The sequence below is a fragment of the Nyctereutes procyonoides genome, unplaced genomic scaffold (assembly GCF_905146905.1).
Source record: "Nyctereutes procyonoides isolate TBG_1078 unplaced genomic scaffold, NYPRO_anot_genome, whole genome shotgun sequence".
Taxonomy (NCBI): domain Eukaryota; kingdom Metazoa; phylum Chordata; class Mammalia; order Carnivora; family Canidae; genus Nyctereutes; species Nyctereutes procyonoides.
In genome coordinates this window covers 15,916,410-15,939,191 of record NW_026575036.1, presented here as the reverse complement: position 1 = coordinate 15,939,191, position 22,782 = coordinate 15,916,410, and the positions used below count along the sequence as shown (strand labels likewise).

General features: G+C 38.2%; 1 protein-coding gene and 1 pseudogene across 7 annotated transcripts in view; one reads left to right on the top strand and one right to left on the bottom strand.

The window, feature by feature from the left end:
• FGD4 (FYVE, RhoGEF and PH domain containing 4) overlaps positions 1-22,782 on the bottom strand; it is a 208,047-nt gene that overhangs the window by 27,369 nt on the left and 157,896 nt on the right. For all 7 annotated transcript variants that reach the window (XM_055318855.1, XM_055318854.1, XM_055318856.1 and 4 more), the window contains 5 exons: positions 10,534-10,623; positions 8,118-8,263; positions 7,503-7,659; positions 2,816-2,954; positions 210-268 (listed from right to left, as the gene is read on the bottom strand). In XM_055318855.1, coding sequence (XP_055174830.1) covers positions 210-268; positions 2,816-2,954; positions 7,503-7,659; positions 8,118-8,263; positions 10,534-10,623 — 591 coding nt within the window. The remainder of the gene's footprint in view (positions 1-209; positions 269-2,815; positions 2,955-7,502; positions 7,660-8,117; positions 8,264-10,533; positions 10,624-22,782) is intronic.
• On the top strand, positions 20,578-20,991 carry LOC129505655 (60S ribosomal protein L18a-like; annotated as a pseudogene).

Below are 22,782 nucleotides of genomic sequence, written 5' to 3'. Positions count from 1 at the left end.
CAATGTGGGACTCGATTCCGGGTCTCCAGGACCATGCCCCGGGCTGAAGGCAGGTACTAAACCCCTGAGCCACCCGGGCTGCCTTATAAAGAATCTTTTTTTGTTGACCTGTATCAACTCGTTTTGGTTCACACCTGCAGATAACATGAGGCTATATTATTGACAATTCTCTAACTACAAGATTCCCATTTCCTTTGTAAATCACTTACCATTTTTCTTATTGCACTATTAGAATGGCTTGCTGCTGTAGATATGATTTCAAGTGATTCTAGATGGGAAAAAAGAAAATTAAATAAATATATTTTGTTGTTTCTATGCTATTAGATAGTTGAGTAACATATACAGCAAGAAGAAGAAAATCTGACACCGCTGACCAAATCTGACACCAAAAGTTGGGGCAATTTCTATTTATAATATGGATACTTTTCAGAAGTTCATTTGCAAGCAGATTACTTGGAACTTGAAGGACATTTCCTTGTAAATAGTCATACACAACTATGCATATAACCTATATAATGGACCTTCAAAATTAATAAATACCATGTACACCAGACTGGCACAAGGCACTTTGCCAGACGCTTTCATATATATTTTATGTCCCTTCATTCTTATTCAACCTTGAATGGAGAGTCTGTTAGCTAGCTCCACTTGGCAGATGAAACAAATGGCAAGTGATGTGGCTTGGTTAAGGTCACACAACTATGATACTGTGGGGCCACGCTGGAACCTACATCTTCTGTTTCAAAGTTACAACACTTCAGCAGTAATACTATTTTAGGAGTTTTATAAGCAAATTAACCACCAACCATAACCAACTTTCTTTGGGAAAACGTACACAGTTCTAGTTTTGGTTGGATGAAGGGGAATCCTCTGATGCCAATGCTAATGGAAATTTCTTTCGCTGAGCAGGTGGTGTGAGAGATGGGAATGGGAACTGCCTGGTATGGGCAAGATAGGAGCTCTGGCACTCACTGCTCATGAAAAGCTGTGCAGGCTGAAGCCTCCTGCTGGATCAACCCCAGGGAATGCCCTCAATCCTAAATCAAGTCCTGCTCTTTCTTTTCTATCTTATGAATACCAGCCTGATTAATTCTGTTACTGCAACAACCTCATTACTTCTGGACCAAATTCTCTCTGTCTTCTTTGTTCCATGGCTGAACAGAATGCACTTTGGTTGCTTTCTCCCCTCCTTTGGGTCTTTAAAAGCACTTCTGTGATTTCCTTACAATTTTAGTTTAAAGAGCAATGGGAAACCAGAGAGAGTTATAAAATACCCTATAGTGTTGCTAACTTTCTCATTTTTGACGCTGCTACCTTAGGGCAAGTTTAACTCTTTGAGTATAGAGGAAACTGAATTTTTATTTAAATTTTGGAGGACTATCCTGATTGGGGCAATTCTGTGCATTCCCTGCAGGATTGAAGGTAGAGGGAGACAAAATAAAATAACCTGGAATCAGCAGTTTGAGGAGTAGCAGTGATGATCCCACCTTTAATCCTACCACTAGGTCGGCCACCAAAACCAACCACTCAGCCCAGATGAGTGGGAAGTGGGCATGAAGTGGAAAGTGGAAGAAGTCAAGTCAGGATAATTCTAAACTATAAAGAGGGAAAGGGAAGAAGAGAAGTTCCTGTGGTCATTGACTCACTTGGGTGGTGGGAAAAATTTATCAGAGAAAGCCTCTGTTCGAAAAAAAGACCCAGGCTGCCAAGACCAAAGTTTGTATTCTGTGTTCCTCCTCTCTCAACAGGATTCACTTAAAATAATGACAAGAAATTATTAGCAAGGTACCAATGTTTTAAGATTGTACAACATTGTTAGTAATTGACATTAAGTCATTTCTATCTCTTAAATTTGTATCCTGCCTTTCAGTTACTTATTTTTTAATAAAAGAAAAATTTTAAAGTAAGTTATACACTGAAAGTGGGACTTGAACTTATGACCCCTAGATCAAGAGTTATATGCTTTTATTTTTTTATTATGTTTAAAGATTTTATATATTCATTTGAGACAGAGAGAGACAGAGAGAGCCAGCTCAAGCCCGAGAGCAGGGGGAGAGGCAGAAGTAGGCTCCCTGCTGAGCCAGGAGGGAGGGAGGGAGCCACTATCTCAGGACCCAGAGATCATGACCTGAACTGAAGGCAGATGCTTAACCATTTGAGCCACCCAGGCTCCCCTGCTTTGATTTTTTAAAAAGGCACGAGAGAAAAATAAAATAAAATAAAATAAAAATAAAAATAAAAAGGCATGAGAAAGTAAAGTATCGGAACTCCTGAACCTTAAAAAAAATCCATTTGTTAGTATCTAATGAAAAAATAGAAGATAACTGGAAGAATAAGGTTTTCCTGGGAAAATGTTAACTGACACTAAAAAGCATCATTTTCTCTTTTAGGGTTGGTAGAGCCAACTTTGCTAGGGTTATTTTTACATAGTAAGTGTCATTTTAGCTTTCTTGGATGCATCAGCCTATCTAATTAACCAGCAGCACCCGTAATTCTGAATGGTTGTATTCTTCCTGTGAGAAGGTAATTGTGTATTGCTATTCCAGATGTCTCTAAGACTATAGTTTCAGATTTCCAAGTTAATGATTAACGTGAAATCAGCATGATAAATGTGATTTGCGTTGCTCTAAACCTGTGATTTGGGCTCAGAAGTGCTTGCCTAATTGAGATGTTGATGACAATTTCCAGTGAGGTTATTTTTTGGCAGCAATATTTTACTAAATTGGCTGTGAGACACATCTTGCTCTTTAAATCACAAGGCTGCCTGGCCACTGGTTACCCCATAATAGAAAGGGAGTGGGAGAGAAGCATTTACTTTTAGCATCATTCCAGTCCGGAGAATCAGGGGGCAATTTCCTTAGGTAGTCCTTCAGGAGCATCTCATACCGGGGAATCCGCTGAACAGGTTCTAGCATGTGATGCTGCAAAGTCAAGCTCCCACAGATCTTCTGTTTCTATAATGAGAAAGGTTTTAAAGAAAGATAAAATTAAGCTGGCCAATCTAAAAACTCACTGTTGTACAGTATTTTTCTGTATTTTCAGTATTATCAGGGACAGTATTTCCTTACAAAGGGTGGTGTGTGAATCACTTACCTCAGATAGACCAAAGGCACTATTAAAAATGCAAATTAGGAACTCCACCCCAATCTATGAAACCACAATCTCTGAGGCTAAGGCCTGCAAATATGCATTTTTCAATACCCCAGATTCTTACAACATTAAAGTCTGAGACCCACTAATCTAGTATAAGAACAGAAAGAAAAATCAAGCAGAATTTTAAGGAAGATTCCAGATTGCTGGCAACCACTTCAATTAGTCACTAGAAGGGTTTCTGTGGCCACAGTATTGAATCATACTCCAGAGATTTTTAAAAGATGCATATATTTAATGAGGTTCACTAAGTACAACCGTATTAAATGACTTTAGACTCAGCAGAAACTATTTAATAATAAGGCTACCATAAATATCACTTCCTTTAAACTTAAAAAAGACTCCACATAGAAGAATGACAAGATCGAGCATCTTATTATCTCTCACAAATTTTTTAATTTTTCATAGGCCACGACAGTCTTTTCCATTAGAAACTGAACTCTGGAAATAGATCTCCTTTTCTTACAGCAAAATTGAGTCTATAGCCCTTGCTTTCAATAAGCTGTTAATATAAGACAGGGAAAAGATTATTTGAAAAATAAGATGTATTCTTGTTCATATTAAACAAAGCAGGAATCCCATTAAAATATTCATTGAACTCATACCATGATAAAGGCACTGCAGGGAATGAAGGTTTTATTAAGACATGATGTTTGCATTCAAGCAAACAAGAAACTAAAGCCTTCAAAGAGGGCATTCAACATGAACTCTGATGAGCGCAGCCTCTGGTGGGAAGGAAAGTGAAGACTAGGGGACAAGTGCATGAAGAGGGACCTTGAAGAATAGGTCCACGGCAGTGGGATATGAAACATGTTAAGTTTTGTTGGAAAATAAGATATATATGTGTGTATATACATATGGAAACATGGGATGAAGAAGAAAAGGTAATCTGGGGTAATAAGATAAGCTTAGTTTAGACTTGCTTCATCTAATGCAGAATTTCCTGCAGGAGAGCAATCTCATTAGAACTGAGATGTATAAACATTAATCTACTGCAGTGTGCCTTTAGGGGAGATGTGGGAAAATTAGTTTGGAAGTTATTGTTGTAGACCAGGAAAAAAGAGCCTGAAATCAACATGGAAGCTGAGGAAATAACAGCTTTCCTTAATAAAGTATAAAATTGTAATGTAAAAAAAAAAAAAAAAAAAAAAAAGAAAAAGAAAAAGAAAAAAAGAGAAAAAAATTGTAATGTTATAGGTTCAGCCATCTCATTTGATTTTCTCCAACAAACCTATTACATATATGTATTGGAAATATATATTATTATATATTATATGTATATGAAACATAGGAAAATATTACTGATCCCCACATTTTTACACAAAGAAACTGTGGCTCAGAGAAGTTAAGAGTCTTCTAAGGTCCAGTGACTAAGTGGTTGAATTCTAAACTTAGTTGGTTGGTTCCCAATCCACTAAGACAGTTTAGAAGTAGGAAATGACTAGAAACGATGACCCTAGGGGCATCTGTAGGACATGAACATGAGGGTGTGAAGGCCAACAAGACTGTGAAGGGTCAACCCTGGACTCTGTCCACATTTCAGTATAAGCAAAAAGGGCTAGTAAAAGAATGAAAGGAGCCAGCATTCAGAAGGTAGATGAGTACTTAATCATGAGAGAAGAGAAATAAAAAGTGAATGGAAAGAAGCAGGACTTTTGGCTGAGGAAGGAGACTGGCAAAATCCTCCCTGGGAAATGCAACTAGAAAGCTGGACAAGATCGATAAAACCATCATTTCAGCAATCTGGAAACTGACCAAAGGCACAGAACAATCTGAAAAGCATTTATGCTTTAAAAACTGTAGACCTTTGGGTAAGAAGAGTGAGAATTTGTGGCACTTTGGCCTGGGGTGAACACCCACTCCTCCCTCAGCTAAAGAAGGTTCAGTGACTAGAAGGTTCATTTTGGGTGGGACTGGCTGTGAGGACTGGCACATCTCTGCTAAAGTTGAAGAGGGCTCATTATTAGATCTGGAGTGGTGGGCAATGCACACACCTAGCGACACTGTCAGTGGAAATGTCTTGAGGTGGGCTAGTGGGGAAGACCAATGTCACCACTAGCCTGAAGCTGTGGTTGGAGGTGGAGGGAGAGGTTAGATAATAATTTTCTTCGCTGAGATTGTGTGAATGATCAGCAAAGACAGAAGACAGCTTTTATAGATTTAGCCTAAGCAAATTACTAAATAAACAAACAAAACTAACCAAAGCCACTTTCAGTGGGGGAAATCAAAACCTAGAGTTGCTACAACAGACTATCTAAAATGCCCTATATTCAGCAAAATATATGAGAGAAACAGTAAACTGTTACTACTTACTAAACTGAAAAAAGGCAATCAAAAGAAATTGTCTCTGAACACAGATACTGGATGTAGCCAGCAAAGACTTCAATGGAGCTATTATAAAAATGATCAAAGAAATGAAATTGTATTTGAAAAACATGAAAAGCATAACAATAATGAATGCATAAATAGCAATTTCCAAGGAGGAAACAGGCATTATAAAAAGAACCAATGGTAGTTCTGGAGTTGAAAAGGACAAAAGCTGAGATAAAAAATGCACCGCAGAGACTCAACAGCAGAAGAAAATGTCAATGAACTCAAAGAAATATTAATAGAAATTATACAATCTGAAGAACAGAAAAAAAGATTGAAGAAAAATGAACAGTCTCAGAAACTTGTAGAACAAGAATACCAATATATGTGTAATTGAAGTAAATTATTTCAAGAAATAAAGGCTGAAAACTTCTCAAATTGATTTTTAAAAAAGTACACATCTAAGAAATTCAAACCTAAATATAGAAAGATTCACATTAGACACATCATATTCAAACGGTTGAAAGACAAAAGCAAAAAGATAAATCTGAAAACGAGAAAAACAATTCAGCACATACAGAAAATATCAATACAATTCGTAACTTCCCATATAAAACAACAGAGGACAGAGCACAGTGAAACGGCATTCATTTTGCTGAAAGAAAAAAAAAAAACTATTAACCAAGAATTCTGTATCCAGCAACACAATTCAACAGTATAGGAAAAAGAGGGATATTCCCAACTAAACAAAGACCAAGAAAATTTGTTGCTATCTAATCTCTAATCTCTGCCTTGCAAGAAAGACTTATCACTTTATGTAGAAAGGAACTTACTTCAGAAATGATAAATATATGGGTTAATAAATATATTTATAGATATATTTTGTCTTTATCCTCCCTTCTTTCAAAGACATAAAGTTGTATAAAATAATAATTACATCACTGTAATTACAAGATGAAAACATATACAGCGGTAATCTATAGGAACTAAAAGCACAGAGCATGGGAGAACAGAGCTGCAATAGAGCAAAATGCCTAGAGTCGACCAGAATTAAGGTTAGTATTAATCTTTTTTAAAAAAGATTTTATTTATTTATTCATGAGAGACAGAGAGAGAGAGGAGAGAGGCAGAGATACAGGCAGAGGGAGAAGCGGGCTCCATGCCGGGAGCCTGACCCGGCAGGGGACCCGATCCCGGGTCTCTAGGATCACGCCTTGGGCTGATCACGCTAAACCGCTGAGCCACCTGGACTGCCCAGGTTAGTATTAATCTGAAGTAGACTGTGATAAATTAGTTTTTATTTTATAATTTCTCCAACAAACAGTAGGAAAACTAAATGAGAAACTGATTAAAATTTAGAGGAATTAAAATGGTAAAACAAAAGATAGCACAAAAGAAAGCAAAAAAGGAGCAGTAGAATCCCCACTCCAAGAACCTTATGTGATCAAAAGAATTCCTTTTTGATACTTAAACTTGATAAAATAATAAGTTACTAACCACTTTGACTAGAGAATCAAATAGAAATTACTATGGTGTTATTAAAGTATATTATCCAGATTTGGTGAAATTGAAAAAAAAATAGGAACACATATATAAAGTGATACACACACACACACACACAATCCAGAATAATAATGTTTGCAGAATGTTAGGGTTTATGGCACTCATTCTTTATATTCATTTCTATATTCCTTCCATTATCTCAACCTCTGAAAGGAAGAAAGGCAGAGACCTGAATGGGAGCTCACCTTATAATTTTATGTGTATCTTTATAAAAGCTAGACTCAAAAGCAGAGAATTTACTGCTCAGCACATGGCACGTGCTCAATAAACATGTTAAATTTGCAGAGATCATCTTTGCATAATTCAGAATAGCATGGAATTTGGCGGTCTCAGAAATAGGTCTCAATTTACAGACCAATGCTGTAATCCCAGAGATGCAGGGTTTCACAAGATGTGTCAATTTAAACTTTAGATCTAGACGGCATTATGATTTCTGCAGAAAAACTAATTCATAGCCTTGAACAAAAAAGTCCAATTACCTGAATTTCTTCTACTACTGCTTTGAACTGAGGAACACGCTCGGTCATGTTTTTAACCAGTTCCATTGCATTATCAAATCCCTTCACGTATTCTCCATACATCTTAAGGAATGGTGCCAATTTCTGAAGGATGTCACCAATTCTAGGGGTTGTTTCCCTGTACAAAATAGAGAAACAGGTCATTAATATTTCTTATAGAGTAAGTGAATTAATAGGACTCCAAATGAAGTGATCACTTTATCTATTTCTACACACGCTCTGTGCTTTATCAGACCCACCTTGCTGTGAGATGGGTAGAAAACGAAGCAGCACCTTTTTAAAGGGAGTTTAGGAATGACATGGTAAAAAGAGATGCAACCGAGTTTTTAAAACTCCAGATTACCCCTGATATCTCATCGCCACTAATTAAAAGATAGTTTGGAAAGCAGATATGAAATCCTTTTCAACCAAAGCTAAAAATGTACCACAACTTCTATCAGTGGTCTTTACCATAAAAATTTAACACAAATGTTTGGCTATAGCTCTGTGTAGCGTTATTGTTTCAGTTCAAAAGCAAATAACACAGCATCTAATGTGACTTCCTTAGATATATCATTTGCCGTTTACTCCTCTTACCATTCTTGCATTCGTTTTTCCAGCTCTGGCAATAGGAATTTACTATGGAAGGCATTTATTGATGAGATATTAGAAAAGATTTTATTCACCATCTCTGCTTGAAATGAGCCTCGATTTGCTTCTTCTAATAATTTGCAATAAAATACCTGAATAAGAGAATAAAGCAAACATTAGTTCAAATTTATTGGTTTCCACCTAACACTGTGCTAGGCATATAGTAGGCTCTCAGTAACTTTTGTTGAATCAATGAAATAAGGTTCATGGTTCAAGAAATCAATCATTTTCAAAATGTCCGAATATATGTTTTGATTGAGAAGAACCAGGAATTAGAAAACTTGACTCTAACCTAGGCTATGCCTCTATTTGGGGTATGTTAACCTTTCCTATGCCAGAGAATTTCCAATTGAGGTAAAGGAGTAAATTTACTCCTATCTATAAGTAGAGTTAAGGGAGGTGGAAAGCTTTATATACAACAGTAATTGTGGTATTTTTCACTCCTTTTTGTTTTGAATGGCTTCAATGGCACGTATATCATAATGCCCTTTATTGCAATTTGTTGGCATAAATATCATTTTCCCTATGAAAACTATATCCCTCCTTAGGGAGGGAGGCTATCATAATTTAGTTCCCACAGTAGAATGTTTAATAAATATCTGGTCAATGGATAAATAAAAGAGTATTTCAGTTCACAGATGTTTTCTTGCTTTTAAGTAAGTAATAATGCATGATAATTTGAACAATTATAAGAGGATAAAAAGATCTTCTCCTGTACAAAATAATGAGTATCTTAAAAACAATTTAAAAAAATTGCAGTCTTAGCTATACTCCACTAGGGCTACTATACCTCTTAATTGCCATTCTGTTAAATGTAGGCAGAAGGAGGTCTGTTCCTTCATAATGTCCAGATGGTTGTTAATTTTCTAAATTCACCTCCACTGCATTTTCTTGGGAGGCAAAAAGAACACAAAATTATGTCCTTGGAGACTCCAATAGATAGGATATTTTAAGTAATTAAGACTCTAAATTCTAAAAGGTCAGCAATAGCAGCTGACAAAAAAGAACAAAAAAGAAAAAACAAAAACCCGCAAAACCTGGTAAGAGGACAAGACACATTTCCATGATGGGAATATCCAACATTTCAGGTCTGTAATCCTCACGAAGAGAAAAATTCTTTCAAAGGTACAAACTCAACATGAATTGATGGACTTACAATGAATTTCTTCAGAAAGAGAGTGTTTTAAGTCACAAACTCATTATTTCAAAGAACAGAACCCTTAATCTGGCCCCTTAAGGCTCACTCTAACAGGGCCATAGTTTACTCTAGGAACTGATGATAAGGAGGTATATCCAGGGAGGCCTGTTGCCACGAAGTTCTAGTTTTCCAAAGGCAGAAGTGGGACAATGCTTCTTATAATTAACACTCAAACACGGCAACTTTCTCATTAAATAAGAGGAGTCTATATTAGCAATCTACCAATTATCTTGTTCTTTTATCATTAAAATAATATAAGATGCCTTAGTTTTCAAGTGATTCTTATGATGCATTTAATTTTTTAAAATTATGATGCATTTTAAAATTTTCTTTGCAAACATATATTTGAAATGATACTCAAGGCTCCACCATGATGAAAGTACAAAACTGGGAAAAGTAAGGTAAATGTCATTTCCAACAAATATTGAGTATGCAACTTGACACCAGGCACTGTATTAGATGTCTCCTATAACCTGGAATGAGTGAATGCTCAAAATTTCTCCTGTCCCTATTAATTCAGATGACTCACGTGGGGCTGAAGAGCACATGAGGCAAATAGAATCAGTGACATAATCACGTAGGAATTCAAATCACCAATCTATTTATATTTTTAAAATTTTTTAAAAATTTAAATTCAATTAATTAACATATCAATGATTTCAGAGGTAGAGTTCAGCAGTTCAGTCTTATATAATACCCAATGCTCATTATATTATCACATGCCCTGCTTAATGTCCATCACCCAGTTACCCCATCCCCCAACTCCTTCCCCTCCAGCAACCCTCAGTTTGTTTTCTATGACTAAGAGTCTCTATGTCTCCCTCTCTGATTTCATCTTATTTTATTTTTTCCTCTCTTATTTAAATGATAATAGTAACATGGCTCTAGGATCATAATAAATGGTCAAGAAACATACCAGTGTTTAGTGTTGAAAGATACAGGCATTTCATGACTCATAGAGTCCTTGAATCTGCTCTTTATGCATTGAAAACCTTTTGTGTCTAGTGAATTCACTGACAAAGCTAAAAATCCTAAAGATTTCCTTGAAGAAAAAGCTTTCACTGGCCAAAAACAGTCATGCCCCTCGTATAGTTTCTAAAATCCCTTGATTACTAAAAATGATGTACAAATGTCAAAAAACAACCCTGAAAAGGAAAATCTTACCTGATCTAAGAGGTCAAGTCGGTTGACATAAGCTCTTTCTGTAAGCAAAAGTTCATTGGCTATTTTGTGAAGTTTTTCCTCATTAGTTTCCTAAAAGTAGAACAGATGTTCACATATTAGGAAATAAAGCTTGGACATATTTTTCAAGTAATAAACACCTTAGCAAATGGTCAAAACAGTTTTCTCAAGCTTCTCATGTACCCAATTCCTTTTAGCCACAAAGGGTGAGCCAACCAGAAATGAACAAAATTAAAAATAAGCAATCCTCTAGATTTAATTTATAACATCCTTAGCCTCTGTCAAAATTATCATTATCATCTTTGTCCTTGAAATACCTTTTATCTTTCTCAGACACTGTATTTGGCTCATTTTCTTTCTGCCTCTTTTAGGCCACTCTTTACACATGATTTCATCACTCTGTCAGATATCTTGTCTAATTATTAGCTCTATGTATCTAACTTATTTGCCTTTCAAAAAAATGTTAGGGAAAATTTCAACCACATGAGTAAACAGTAAAATGAACCAGCACGTATCCATTACTGAGATACAACAACTATCAAGTCATTGTTAATCTTATTTCATCTATGTTCCCCTCTCCTCTCTTTACCCATATTATTTTAAACACAAACATTTTATTTCCTCAGTATATGTCTACTTAGCCTTTAAATATATTTGTAAAGCTTTGCTAGTTCTATGAGAATGGGAATATTTTTTTCTTGATAACTTGATAGCTCTCTTGTCTACTACAATGCTTCAATAAAATACTGGCATTCAATAAAATATTGCTGAATAAATGAATGAATGAGTGGCAATCACACAAACCTAACTATTGTTGGACATTTACTACCACTTTGGTATGCTGCCAATGTAAGACCAAACTCATATTTTCAGGAAAACCTCTATCCTACCACCTCCTACCAGAACTTTACCAGCCTGGCAAGCGTTCCATTCCTTTCCAGTTAATCTGTCTTTGCATCTTGAATCACTCTAAATTAGGTTCCATACAACAAAATCCACCTGGCTATGAGCTCCTACTCATACTGTTAGTATCCATCCTTTAAGTTTTCATCACTGCCACCTGGTTTTGCTCATACCATATCCCAAACCCAATCCAATCAGCCCAGTTGATCTGATTCTACTATTTTTTGGCTAGTTAGATTCACCTTCTATGCTGTTTTATGAGCAATCTTTCTAATTCTGCTTTGTCAAGATCATTTTACTTTCCATAGAGAGAAAACTTCTAACAGTCCTCTTTTCACCAGCAGGATAAAATCCAGACTCTGTGTATCATTCAGGTTACTCAAATCTCATCTTTACTCACTTCCTCAGACTTCTTCCCAATTTTATCGTTGCAGGCACACTTCCCTCCAAACACACGAATCTCATCCACCATTATCCAAACATGTCCATGCCCATTCCCAAAACTTTCTTCTTTTGATCCTCTCTGCATGGTATATATTCTTGTTTCATCTTTCTAGGTGTTTAAGACTGTTTTTTGGGGAGTTGGCCTGCTTAATTTCCATTCCTTATCCATGGAGCCTTCTTCAACTATCCAAAGCTCTTGGCCTTGGTCCTATTAGAACTTATTGTCTATTTTATACCTTAACATCTTTTTGTTAAGAAATTTCTACCTAGCTACTTGGCTGAAGTGCCCTTTTCATTCTAGGGAAGTATGAAGCAGTCAGAATTTAGTAAAAACTCTAACACCAAAGCAGAACAAAGTATATTTTAAACCAGTGTCTTTTACAGGAGTACTGAAGTGAGGTATTTTTATGTTAAGTCTTTAGGTAGTGTAACACAATAATGTTTAATCTGTGGCCTCAAAAATTGTGTAGTCATTAGATCCCACAATTAGACAAAGTTTTGGTTAAACAATAAATTCAGGGTAAAGTACAAGCATTATTGTTTGCCTGTTTGACATCCTCTTCCTCCACTTTTTTTTTTTTTAAGATTTTATTTATTTATTCATGAGAGACAGAGATAGAGAGAGGCAGAGACACAGGCAGAGGGAGAAGCAGGCTCCATGCAGGGAGCCTGACATGGGACTCCATCCCGGGGCTCCAGGATCAGGCCCTGGGCCAAAGGCAGGCGCTAAAACCACTGAGCCACCCGGGCTGCCCTTTCCCTCCACTTCTTAATGATAACCAGATTTGGTAAGGGCATCTACCTTTTTACTATGTAGCCTTTCCTTTGGAGAAACTATCCTCATTCCCCAGATTGAAAAGATGGCTCTGATTGGTGTAAGAATCAAGAAGGGATCCCTGGGTGGCGCAGTGGTTTGGCGCCTGCCTTTGGCCCAGGGCGCGGTCCTGGAGACCCGGGATCGAATCCCACGTCGGGCTCCCGGTGCATGGAGCCTGCTTCTCCCTCTGCCTGTGTCTCTGCCTCTCTCTCTCTCTCTGTGACTATCATAAATAAATAAAAATTAAAAAAAAAAAAGAATACATGGGTGATTGTTTCAGGAGCCTATGAAACATGAGAGAATATGCACTGGGGCTCCCTGCTCTTAAGAAGGAGCAATAGAAAAATAAATCTCTTTGATGCTTTATGTAAATGAGGATACTTGTAGGCTTGAGTGCCATGAGCAACCACCCCATAACCACAGAGATGAAGCTAGTAAACTGCCTTATTATTTAAGCCAGGTTGAGTCTTACTGGTGTTATTTGTAGTTAGAAGGATCCTGATTAGCATGGAAAACTGAAATACTACGAAATACATAGGGTGTATTCTGTGAAATTGAAAAGCTCTCAAATAATTTTAAGCAATTACTATTTATAGAGGAGAAAATAATTAATGTATTAGAAATGTGACTTTCAAACCTATAATAAGTGAATACAAATACATAGTAAATATATAAGAAATAAATCATTTCAGAGGTCACTATGCTATTTAACATACAAGAAATATTGACCTGCATCAACAATATACACCTCCTCTCCTATCATCAGCTCCTGTTAACAGATCTGCCCTTTTTCAGAATGTTGGGTAAATGGAATCACACAGTACGTGCATGCCTTTTGAGTCTTGCTTCTTCCACTTCTCAAAATGCATTTGAGATACATCCATGTTGCCATTAGTACTAGTGGCTTGTTCTTTCCAAGCTCTTAGTTTTATTCTAATAGCAGTACTACTACTACTTTATCTTTTTGACTCATTCACACATTTTCATATGTTCTGATCCTGGTTTTGACAAATACCTTTAAGAAAAACCACTCAGCAAAGTTTGTGCCATAAATAATAATAAAAAAAATACACCTCTTATGAGTCAGAGAATTAATTAACCAACAGGTCATACTGTCTGTTATTGCTATGCAATGAAGTCACTCCTGAGGTCTTCTACCTTATAAAGCTTATAATAAACTATCTTTTGCTGACTCTAAATCATACTTTGGCTGAACTCGGCAAATGGTAGGTATCCTGGTCATAATTTGCAAAATCCAAAGGAGACACCAGCAGTTATTAGCAAAAGCTGTGTCCTTCCACACAGATGGTTTTCTAATGTTAGGTCCCTGACCTTGCCAAAACCAACACAAAGATAAGCAAAAGTAAACTTGCTGACATTCAGTTTAATCACTCACACACTTTCACTTTGTGAAAAGTTACTAGGGATTTTTGTGGTGGAGTTAAAGGAAATCACAGACTCAAACAGTTTCACCAGAAGAACAGCTAACATTTACCCACTGATTACTTGTTATGCAGCAGACACTGTTATATTTTACATAAATTGACTAATCCTGTGCTTGCTTCTGCAGCACCTATACATATATAAATTGACTAATCCATATAACCAAAAATCTAATCTATAAATAGATACATTATTCCTGTTTATAGGCAGCACACACATGTAACAAGACAGAATTCAAAGACTCAGAAAGGCCAGGTGACTTGCCCCCAGTCACACAGTTAAAAGGTAATTGAATCAGATTCCAGTCATATAAGAGAGTATGGGATTTTATATCATGGTCAGTAAATCATTGGCGCTCACTCTAACTCTTCTCTGCAACAAGAAACAAGCCTATAGTAAGTACCTGCAAGGGAACAGACTAACACTATACAAACTGTCTACTTGTAAATTAAAAGCAATATCTACTAGGCATTTTTTAAAAAGATTTTTTATGTATTTATTCATGAGACACACAGAGAGAACGAGAGGCAGAGACACAGGCAGAGGGAGAAGCAGGCCCCATGCAGGGAGCCTGATGTGGGACTTGATCCCGAAACTCCAGAATCACACCCTGGGCCGAAGGCAGGGGCCAAACCGCTGAGCCACCCAGGGATCCCCTCTACTCGGCATTTTAATTTATATGTTCTTTCTCTAATATACATTCTATTTATAGCAGGCTTTTCAACATTTTAGTAAGGATTATCATGTATTAAAAATTCAATCATGTTTGATGTAATGATATGATGGCTTCTAATGTTGAATTAGTTACTGAAACTCATCTGTGGGTACATTTACAGAGAAATACATGATCTGTCTGCATGCATGGGTCTCTACTACTCTATCAGACTTATGCTTAAATAACACAGTTGCTTTAAAATTGCTCGTACACTGGGATTATAGTCTATTTTTTTTAATAGACAGTTAAATACGTCAAGTTATATAATATTGTCTCTTATTATTTGCCATTTTTTAAAAGATTTTATTTATTCATGAGACAGAGAGAGAGAGAGAGAGAGAGAGAGAGACAGGCAGAGGGCGAAGCAGGCTCCATGCAGGGAGCCTGACGTGGGACTTGATCCCGGGTCTCCAGGATCACGCCCTGGGCTGAAGGCAGCACTAAACTGCTGAGCCACCCGGACTGCCCATTATTTGCCATTTCAAAACTATATAACCCCTACTTGGTGCTTAGCACTTTACTAAGAAGTCATATATACTCGTGATTCTTTGGAAAATAGTAATGGCTATAAAATATTGATTTAATAAAAAATCCTATTTGTCTCTATTGGAACCCAATACGCAGACTTCACTTTTTTTTTAAATAATCATAAATATGCTATTAAAAAAGCATCTTATCTTCCATATTCCTCTATAAAGTATTTTTTCACTTGCAAATGAAACTATATCCCCATCTTGAAAGCTGATTCTCAGAGTATTGCCTCAAACAAAAATACAGCAGAGTATGTCTAAACTATCCAAATTGGAAAGGGAAGAAGCACGCCTCCCCCAGTAAAAGATTACACAGTTTACTTTCCTCTGCTTCTCTTGCAGTTCTCTTGCATGGTGCACTTCCTGGGCGAGGGCTGTGCACTTTCACGCCTCCAGTAACCTTTTGGCAGATATCTGCTCCATTCTCATAGGTCAGGTTCAGCCTGGTTGCTAGTCACTGTGCCCGCTGGCTCATGAATATGCTGCAGAGTCAGTTCTGCCTCCTTATTTACAGATGTCACCAGCTCCTGCAGCTCTTTTCAGACCTTTTGGCATGACTCTTCCCTATGGCAGGAGCCCAGACAAAGTGCCCCCGCTGCAGCTCACAGGCCTCACTTATTGGACAGGCGGAAAATGCTTGGGTAGAGCTGGTGATTCATTCTTCATGATCGCCGTGCCATATGCACTGCCACATGCCTCAGAACCAGCAAGCAGGGGAGCAGATATTTTGGAACGAACTTCACAAAGGTTAATCGACAATCATAGTTTCCTAAAAGAGGCTTTAAGGGCAAAGCCTTCAATTACATAAAAAAGAATCAGAGGTTGATATCATGCTTTGCCACTCTTCAGTTATGCTTTTTTAACTTTTCAGTACATGTTCTCACGACTTCATTTTAAGCAGGAAGAATTGTTTTTTTCTAAAAACATTAAACCTAAACTATTAAAAGTTCTTATCGTTTGTTCCATATATTCATTACAGGCAGGTTATACCTAAAATAATATGTATGCAAGTTATTGGGTTTTATAGGACCAGAATGAATGCTTCAAGTTTCTCCCTAATGAATTAAATTCGTCCATGGAGAAGGCAAATGTGTCTTTGTATGAATACATGTGTTTCTGCTTTCCCTGGGGTCCATTCTTTCAAAAAAAGGTGAGTCAACTTAGGGAATAAACACTTGACATCCACATTTTGATATGTCATTTTTAATGTCTTCCTAGATATTAAGGTCTTTTATGCGGGTCCAGGTGGATAATTTATTTATTTATTTTTAAAGATTTATTTATTTATGAGAGAGAGAGAGAGAGAGAGAGAGAGAGAGAGAGAGGCAGAGACACAGGAGGAGGGAGAAGCAGGCTCCATTCCGGGAGCCTGATGTGGGACTCGATCCTGGGACTCCAGGATCGTGCCCTGGACCAAAGGAAGGTGCTAAACCGCTGAGCGACCCAGGGATCCCCCAGGTGGATAATTTAAAATGAGATCACAATGATATTTGAATGTCACATAATTGGCCTATCATCCCAAAAAGCACCTTTAAATCTCTAACTTGTCTCAACACCTTCATTCCCATATTCCAGAATTCTACAGATTTGTTCTCATTCTATTAAGGAACAGAGAAATCAAGGGAGGGTATCACAAGTGAAAGACAGTGCCAGCCCCCACTAGTTAGAGGGCACTTACTGTGCTAGGCACTACTGCATGTGCTTCACACAAATTATCCAGTGGAATCTTCCTAATACTCCTGGGAAGCAGGTATTGCTAACCTCTCATTTTATAGATGAGGAAGCAGTATCTTTTTTTCTTTTTAAGGTTTTATTGATTTATTCATAAGAGACACACAGAGAGAGGCAGAGACATAGGCAGAGGGAGAAGCAGGTTCCCTGCAGAGAGCCCAATGTGGGAATTGATCCCAGAATCCCAAGATCACACCGAGCCGAAGGCAGGGCTTGGAGGCGTCCCAGGAAGCAGTGTCTTAATGAGGGATGGGTAAGCTGCCCCCAAATCAGCTAGAAAGAGACTGAGCCAGGATTCAAACTGAGGTCTGTGAAAATGAAGTTCTCACTCTGTTACATATCTTTAAGGAAGGGAAGTCCCTGTGGATGTGTGGGACAAGAAGACAGAAGATAAGGGAATAATTTACAGATTCTGTGTTCAATTAAGATCATGTAATAATGCCATAAGGATGGTCATGTGGTCTCAGGGAAGATTTGTAATCAAGCAAGAAATTTATCACCAGGCTCACATTACACGAAAAAGAATACTCACTATGATGCACACACATTATTCTTTTCCCAGGGCTTCATTATATAGTACCACAAAAATAGTTTATTACTTTTGCATGATCCTTCAGGAAGTTTTAGGAGCAAAGTCCAAGCCTACTTTCCACCCAGCAGCAATATTTTTCCAATCTGACGTCCTCTACACTATTTATTCATTTCAAGACAGGAGAATAGGCAAGTGAGAACTTTTAATCAGAAGGTTTACATTCTGTGCTTTTGAGATAGGGTGGGGAGAAGGACAAGAGAGCTTGCACTGAGAAGGACAATTTAGTTACTTGCACAAGATCAGACAGGAAGTGGTAGCAAAGAGAGAACTTTGTTCTTCTCATACTCAATTTAGTATACATTAGACTATATTGTCCTTTGCCTCTTACAGAAACAAAAGACCAGGCACAAAGAAGAATTTAATACATACCTACAATCAATGACTAAGTTAACCTATCCCGAATCTACACAGAACATCAAAGTAATTGGGTCACTTACAAGTATTTCTGATAATTCCCTAGAGTTAAAACCTCGTGCATAGAAATGAGTGCACCTATGTGGAAATAACCCATGGTCCTCATGCAAGAGAAACACACAAAATATAGGAAGCCAGGGTTAAAAAAAAGGAAGTGGCGTGCAAAATTATCTCTGTGCATCCCACAAAGGGGCATGCCAGCTTTAAATGGAACTGACAGCTGCTGGGATACTCACCGGGCAGGATATGCTGAACTTTTGGATCTATCAAGGGACATCTCTGGCCATGGGTCTGTTCATCTTGATTTACAAATAAGGAAACAGGATTTTATTTTATTATTTTATTTTATTTTATTTATTTATTTATTTATTTTATTTATTTATTTATTTATTTATTTATTTATTTATGAGAGACACACAGAGAGAGGCACAGACACAGGCAGAAGCAGGAGAAGCAGGCTCCATGCAAGGAGCCTGATGAGGGACTCGATCCTGGAAATCCAGGATCAGGCCCTGAGCCAAAGGCAGATGCTCAACCGTTGAGCCACCCAGGTGTCCCTATTTTATGTTTATTTAACAGACAGCTCACATTATGTTTTAAGGCACTGTTCTAATCCTTTACAATGACTCAATGATCCATGCCTCGTAATAACCTTATGACCTAAGTATTGTTCTTTCCATGTAGCACATGAAGAAACTTAGGTACAGGTAGGTTTAACTGAGCTGCTCGAGGTCATACAACTTCTAAGTGATTGAGCTGGGTTGCAAACCTTGAGAATCTGGCTCTTGAGTCTGTCTTCCTGACCACCAGGTTTTAGTATACTGCTTTTTATTTTAAAAGAATTTATTTATTTATTCATGAGACATACACAGAGAGGGAGAGACACAGGCAGAGGGAGAAGCAGGCTCCCTGCATGGAGACTGATGTGGGTGGGACTTGATCCCAGGACTCAGCGATCACAACCTGAGCTGAAGGCAGACACTCAACCACTGAGCCACCCCAGTGCCCGTTTTGTTTTGTTTTGTAGCCACAAACAACAACTGCTATGTTTTTAAGATCTGGATTTTCCATTTCTCTCCTACCCATACTAAATAGCATCTTTATATGCATTGTGATCTCCAAACACCTCGCTTTCCCAAACCTCCTGGTTCATGTCAACATTCTGTGAAACCCTATCCTTGATTCCATTATGTCATTGTTCTCTTGGGACTGCTGACTTGCAGACCTTGCCCCACTCCCACTGTTAAGTTTGATCTTCTCTTTCTTGAGTTTCAGGTCACTCAGCAAATGCTGGGGAGATGCTGATTGCGCATCTACCTTTGACCTTGGCCCTCAGAACCTTAGTCGCAAGTCCCCAACAAGAGCTAACCTCCTTCACTGTCCTCAACCCCTTGAGGCTATCTCACTGGCTTCTATGGGGGCACATCCCAAACCGACACATTCAGCACCACACCTAGTCACCTCTGCACTGCAGTCTTAGTACCTTGTGCACAGAGTTCCCGACTCTCCCTACTTCTTGATTTATGCTAACAGGGAAGAAGTCACCCTCTCAGCCATGCTCTCTAAACCATGCTCTGAACCTTGACTTTATCTTTGAGTTCTCTTTTCCCTTTTACCTCAAGATATCTTAGTAATGGTTATTTATCTCAATCCTCCATTTCAGCTGTTTCCTCTTTGTATTTTCTGCAGTGCCTTGCAAAAAGTGTATGCGATATAACTGGTACTGCATTTAATTTGATTACCCAGGTTTTCTGAGCTAGTTGGCTATAATGTCCCAGTAAGACCAAAGCCTCCAGATCAATCCTAGTTCCATATTTTAAATGATGACCATCTTCATTGGCTCACCAGTAATCCTGTGCCCCCTCCCCCAAATCCTACAGTTCTCATGACATTGCTCTCTCTTTTTCCTCTCACACAACTCACTATGTTCCCCTTTTGATTATTTCTGTGCTCTCTAGGGCTCAGTCCTTGCCCTTCTTCCTGTTCCTGCACATTCTATTTTGGCAATATTAATCACACCCTTATGTACATCCTCTTACAGGCTTATCCTCTTTCCTGAGCTCGAGATCCGTATTTCCACTTGCTTAATTAATATCTCCTAGTGGATGTCCTACAGGTGCCATCAACGAGTAGTACAAAACTAACCTAATTAGAAACTCTACTCCCTGCCATCATTCCATACACAATTACTTTCCTTCCTGCCTGCCACCTCAATTATTTCATTAACATGTCAAGAAACCAAGGCCTGCCAAATCAGGTTCAAGTACCATGTCTGAGGTCACCTAGTTGGTAAGTGACAAAGCTGGGGTTTGAACTCATCTCTTTTATTCTAAAGTCTTCATCCTGAATCACAGACCATAATGTCTTAGAGTATTCCATTTTTGTTTTAGACATCGTCATGAGGACATCCACAAGTCCCTCAAATTCAGTACGTCTAAACTCAATTTTTCTGCCATCCAAATATGTCTCAACTGAAGAAGATGAAGAAGTCTTCTGGAGAAATTGTCTACTGTGGACAGGTGTTCGAGAAATCTCCCTTGCGGGTGAAGAACTTCGGCATCTGGCTGCACTATGATTCACACAGTGGCACCCATAAAATGTACCGGGAATACTGGGATCTGACCACCACAGGCGCCGTCACCCAGTGCTACCGAGACATGGGTGCCCGACACGTGCCCGGGCCCACTCTATCCAAATCATGAAGGTGGAGGAGATTGCAGCCATCAAGTGCCACCAGCCAGCTGTCAAGCAGTTCCACTACTCCAAGATCAAGTTCCCACTGCCCCATCGGGTCTTGCGTCATCAGCACAAGCCATGCTTCACCACCAAGAGGCCCAACACCTTCTTTTAGATGCAGAGCCTGCTGGTGCCCAGGTCTGCTTAAATAAACTCCTTGGGTAAAACAAAAAAAAAAACAAAAAACAAAAAACAAAAAATACAAAACAAAAAAACAACTACTATTCTCTTGTAGTTCAGAAGGTGATATACCATCTGCCACTTCATCCAAGCTAGGAGTTGAACATGACTCATTCTCTACCTCCATCAGGAGGCCCTCAGAAATCTCTCTTCCTTGTCCTAACCCTCTGTCGCATCCGGGCAGGGCTGCATCCGTCCAGGACTGCATCCTCTCACACCTGGATTACTGCAGTTCCTTACAACTGCTCCATCTGTTTTCCTTTTATCTGACTCATTTTTCTAAAATCCACCAATGTATAATCATGCCACTTCCATACTTTAATTAAGTGCCTCTGAAGCCAGATAGTATTAGGCTTATGGAAAGTTTGAAATATCACAGGAAAACATCTATGTTTAATCCTACAAAACAGGATGCACAATGACTATACATTAGGCTACTGAAAAAAAAAATTTTTTTTTCAAAAGTCAGCTCAGAAAAACAAGCTGGAATGTTAAATACTAAAGGAGCTCTCTTTGAGTGGCAGAACTATGGGTGATTTTTGTATTCTCTATGCTTTGCTCCATTGTCTTGATTTTTCTATGGGTATTAATTTTTATCCACAATTTAAAAAATGCATTGTTTTCAGGGGGAAATGATATAGCACAGGCATACAAACCCACTGCAATTTGTCCACAGCTTATATTTTCTTTTTAAGCCTATCCTTCTACCCCTCACTCAATTCTCTGGCCCTCTGGCCTCATTATGGGGCCAGAAACACCCACAAATATGGCTTCTCTCCACTTGCCTCTGCTCGTTTCTTATGCTTTGCCTCTGCCTAGATATAGCCATTCCTCCCTACCTCACCCCATCCCCACTGATTCTCAACCACCCAGCAACCTCCCTACCCCCAACAACTTTGCTTCAAGCTCACACAAACTGCTTCTCAGCAGCCTGCCCCTTAACCAACCCTCCTCCAGGGGCAGACCATTCCTCATCTATGTTTGCAAAGCATGGATTGCACCATAGCATGGTGACTAACTATGTCTCTCTACTGGGTACACCGAGGCTTTAGAGGCAGGGCATGTCTTGTTCATTTGTTTCTAGCAACTAACACATTCAGTCCCACACACCGAATCTGCAAATGGAACAGGTGTGTGTGGTTTTTTTTTGTTTTGTTTTTTTTCAGGTACAGGTTCTTTGAAGTGCATTTTTGTCTCAGTTTGCTTTCTTACACCTTTCCAATATACTAAATGGAGCCTCCACAAAATAAAGGACTTTCTAAATCCACCATTTATTTCTAAGTGAATAGAGAAAAGCTATCTTTAAGACTTTTATGAACCATCCATATGGTTAGTGGGACAACTTTTCTGTTATTCAACACATTGCTTTAAAACTCTTACAGTTTCAGTGAGAACTTTCACTGTAATGCTAGCAACAACAAAGACTGGTTAGTGAAGCTGGATAATGCCATTGCTCCTGCTGTCTTTCACATTCTTGGAATGGAAGCTGAGTTGGCAAGAGAAGAAATAGCTAAGGAGTAACTTACTATTTGTCTTCAAGTCTAACATGATCTCAACAGCTGTCCTCCTTTATTTTTCAAGAAGTGAAGAGAAAGAAATTTAAAGCCTCACAAGGAAAGAACTTGCAGCCCATCATTAAAAAAGACAACCAAGGTCAGCATTATGTTTGAACTCCCAGAAAATTCTGATACCTCATATTACATCCTGCAAAATCAACAGTGTTAAG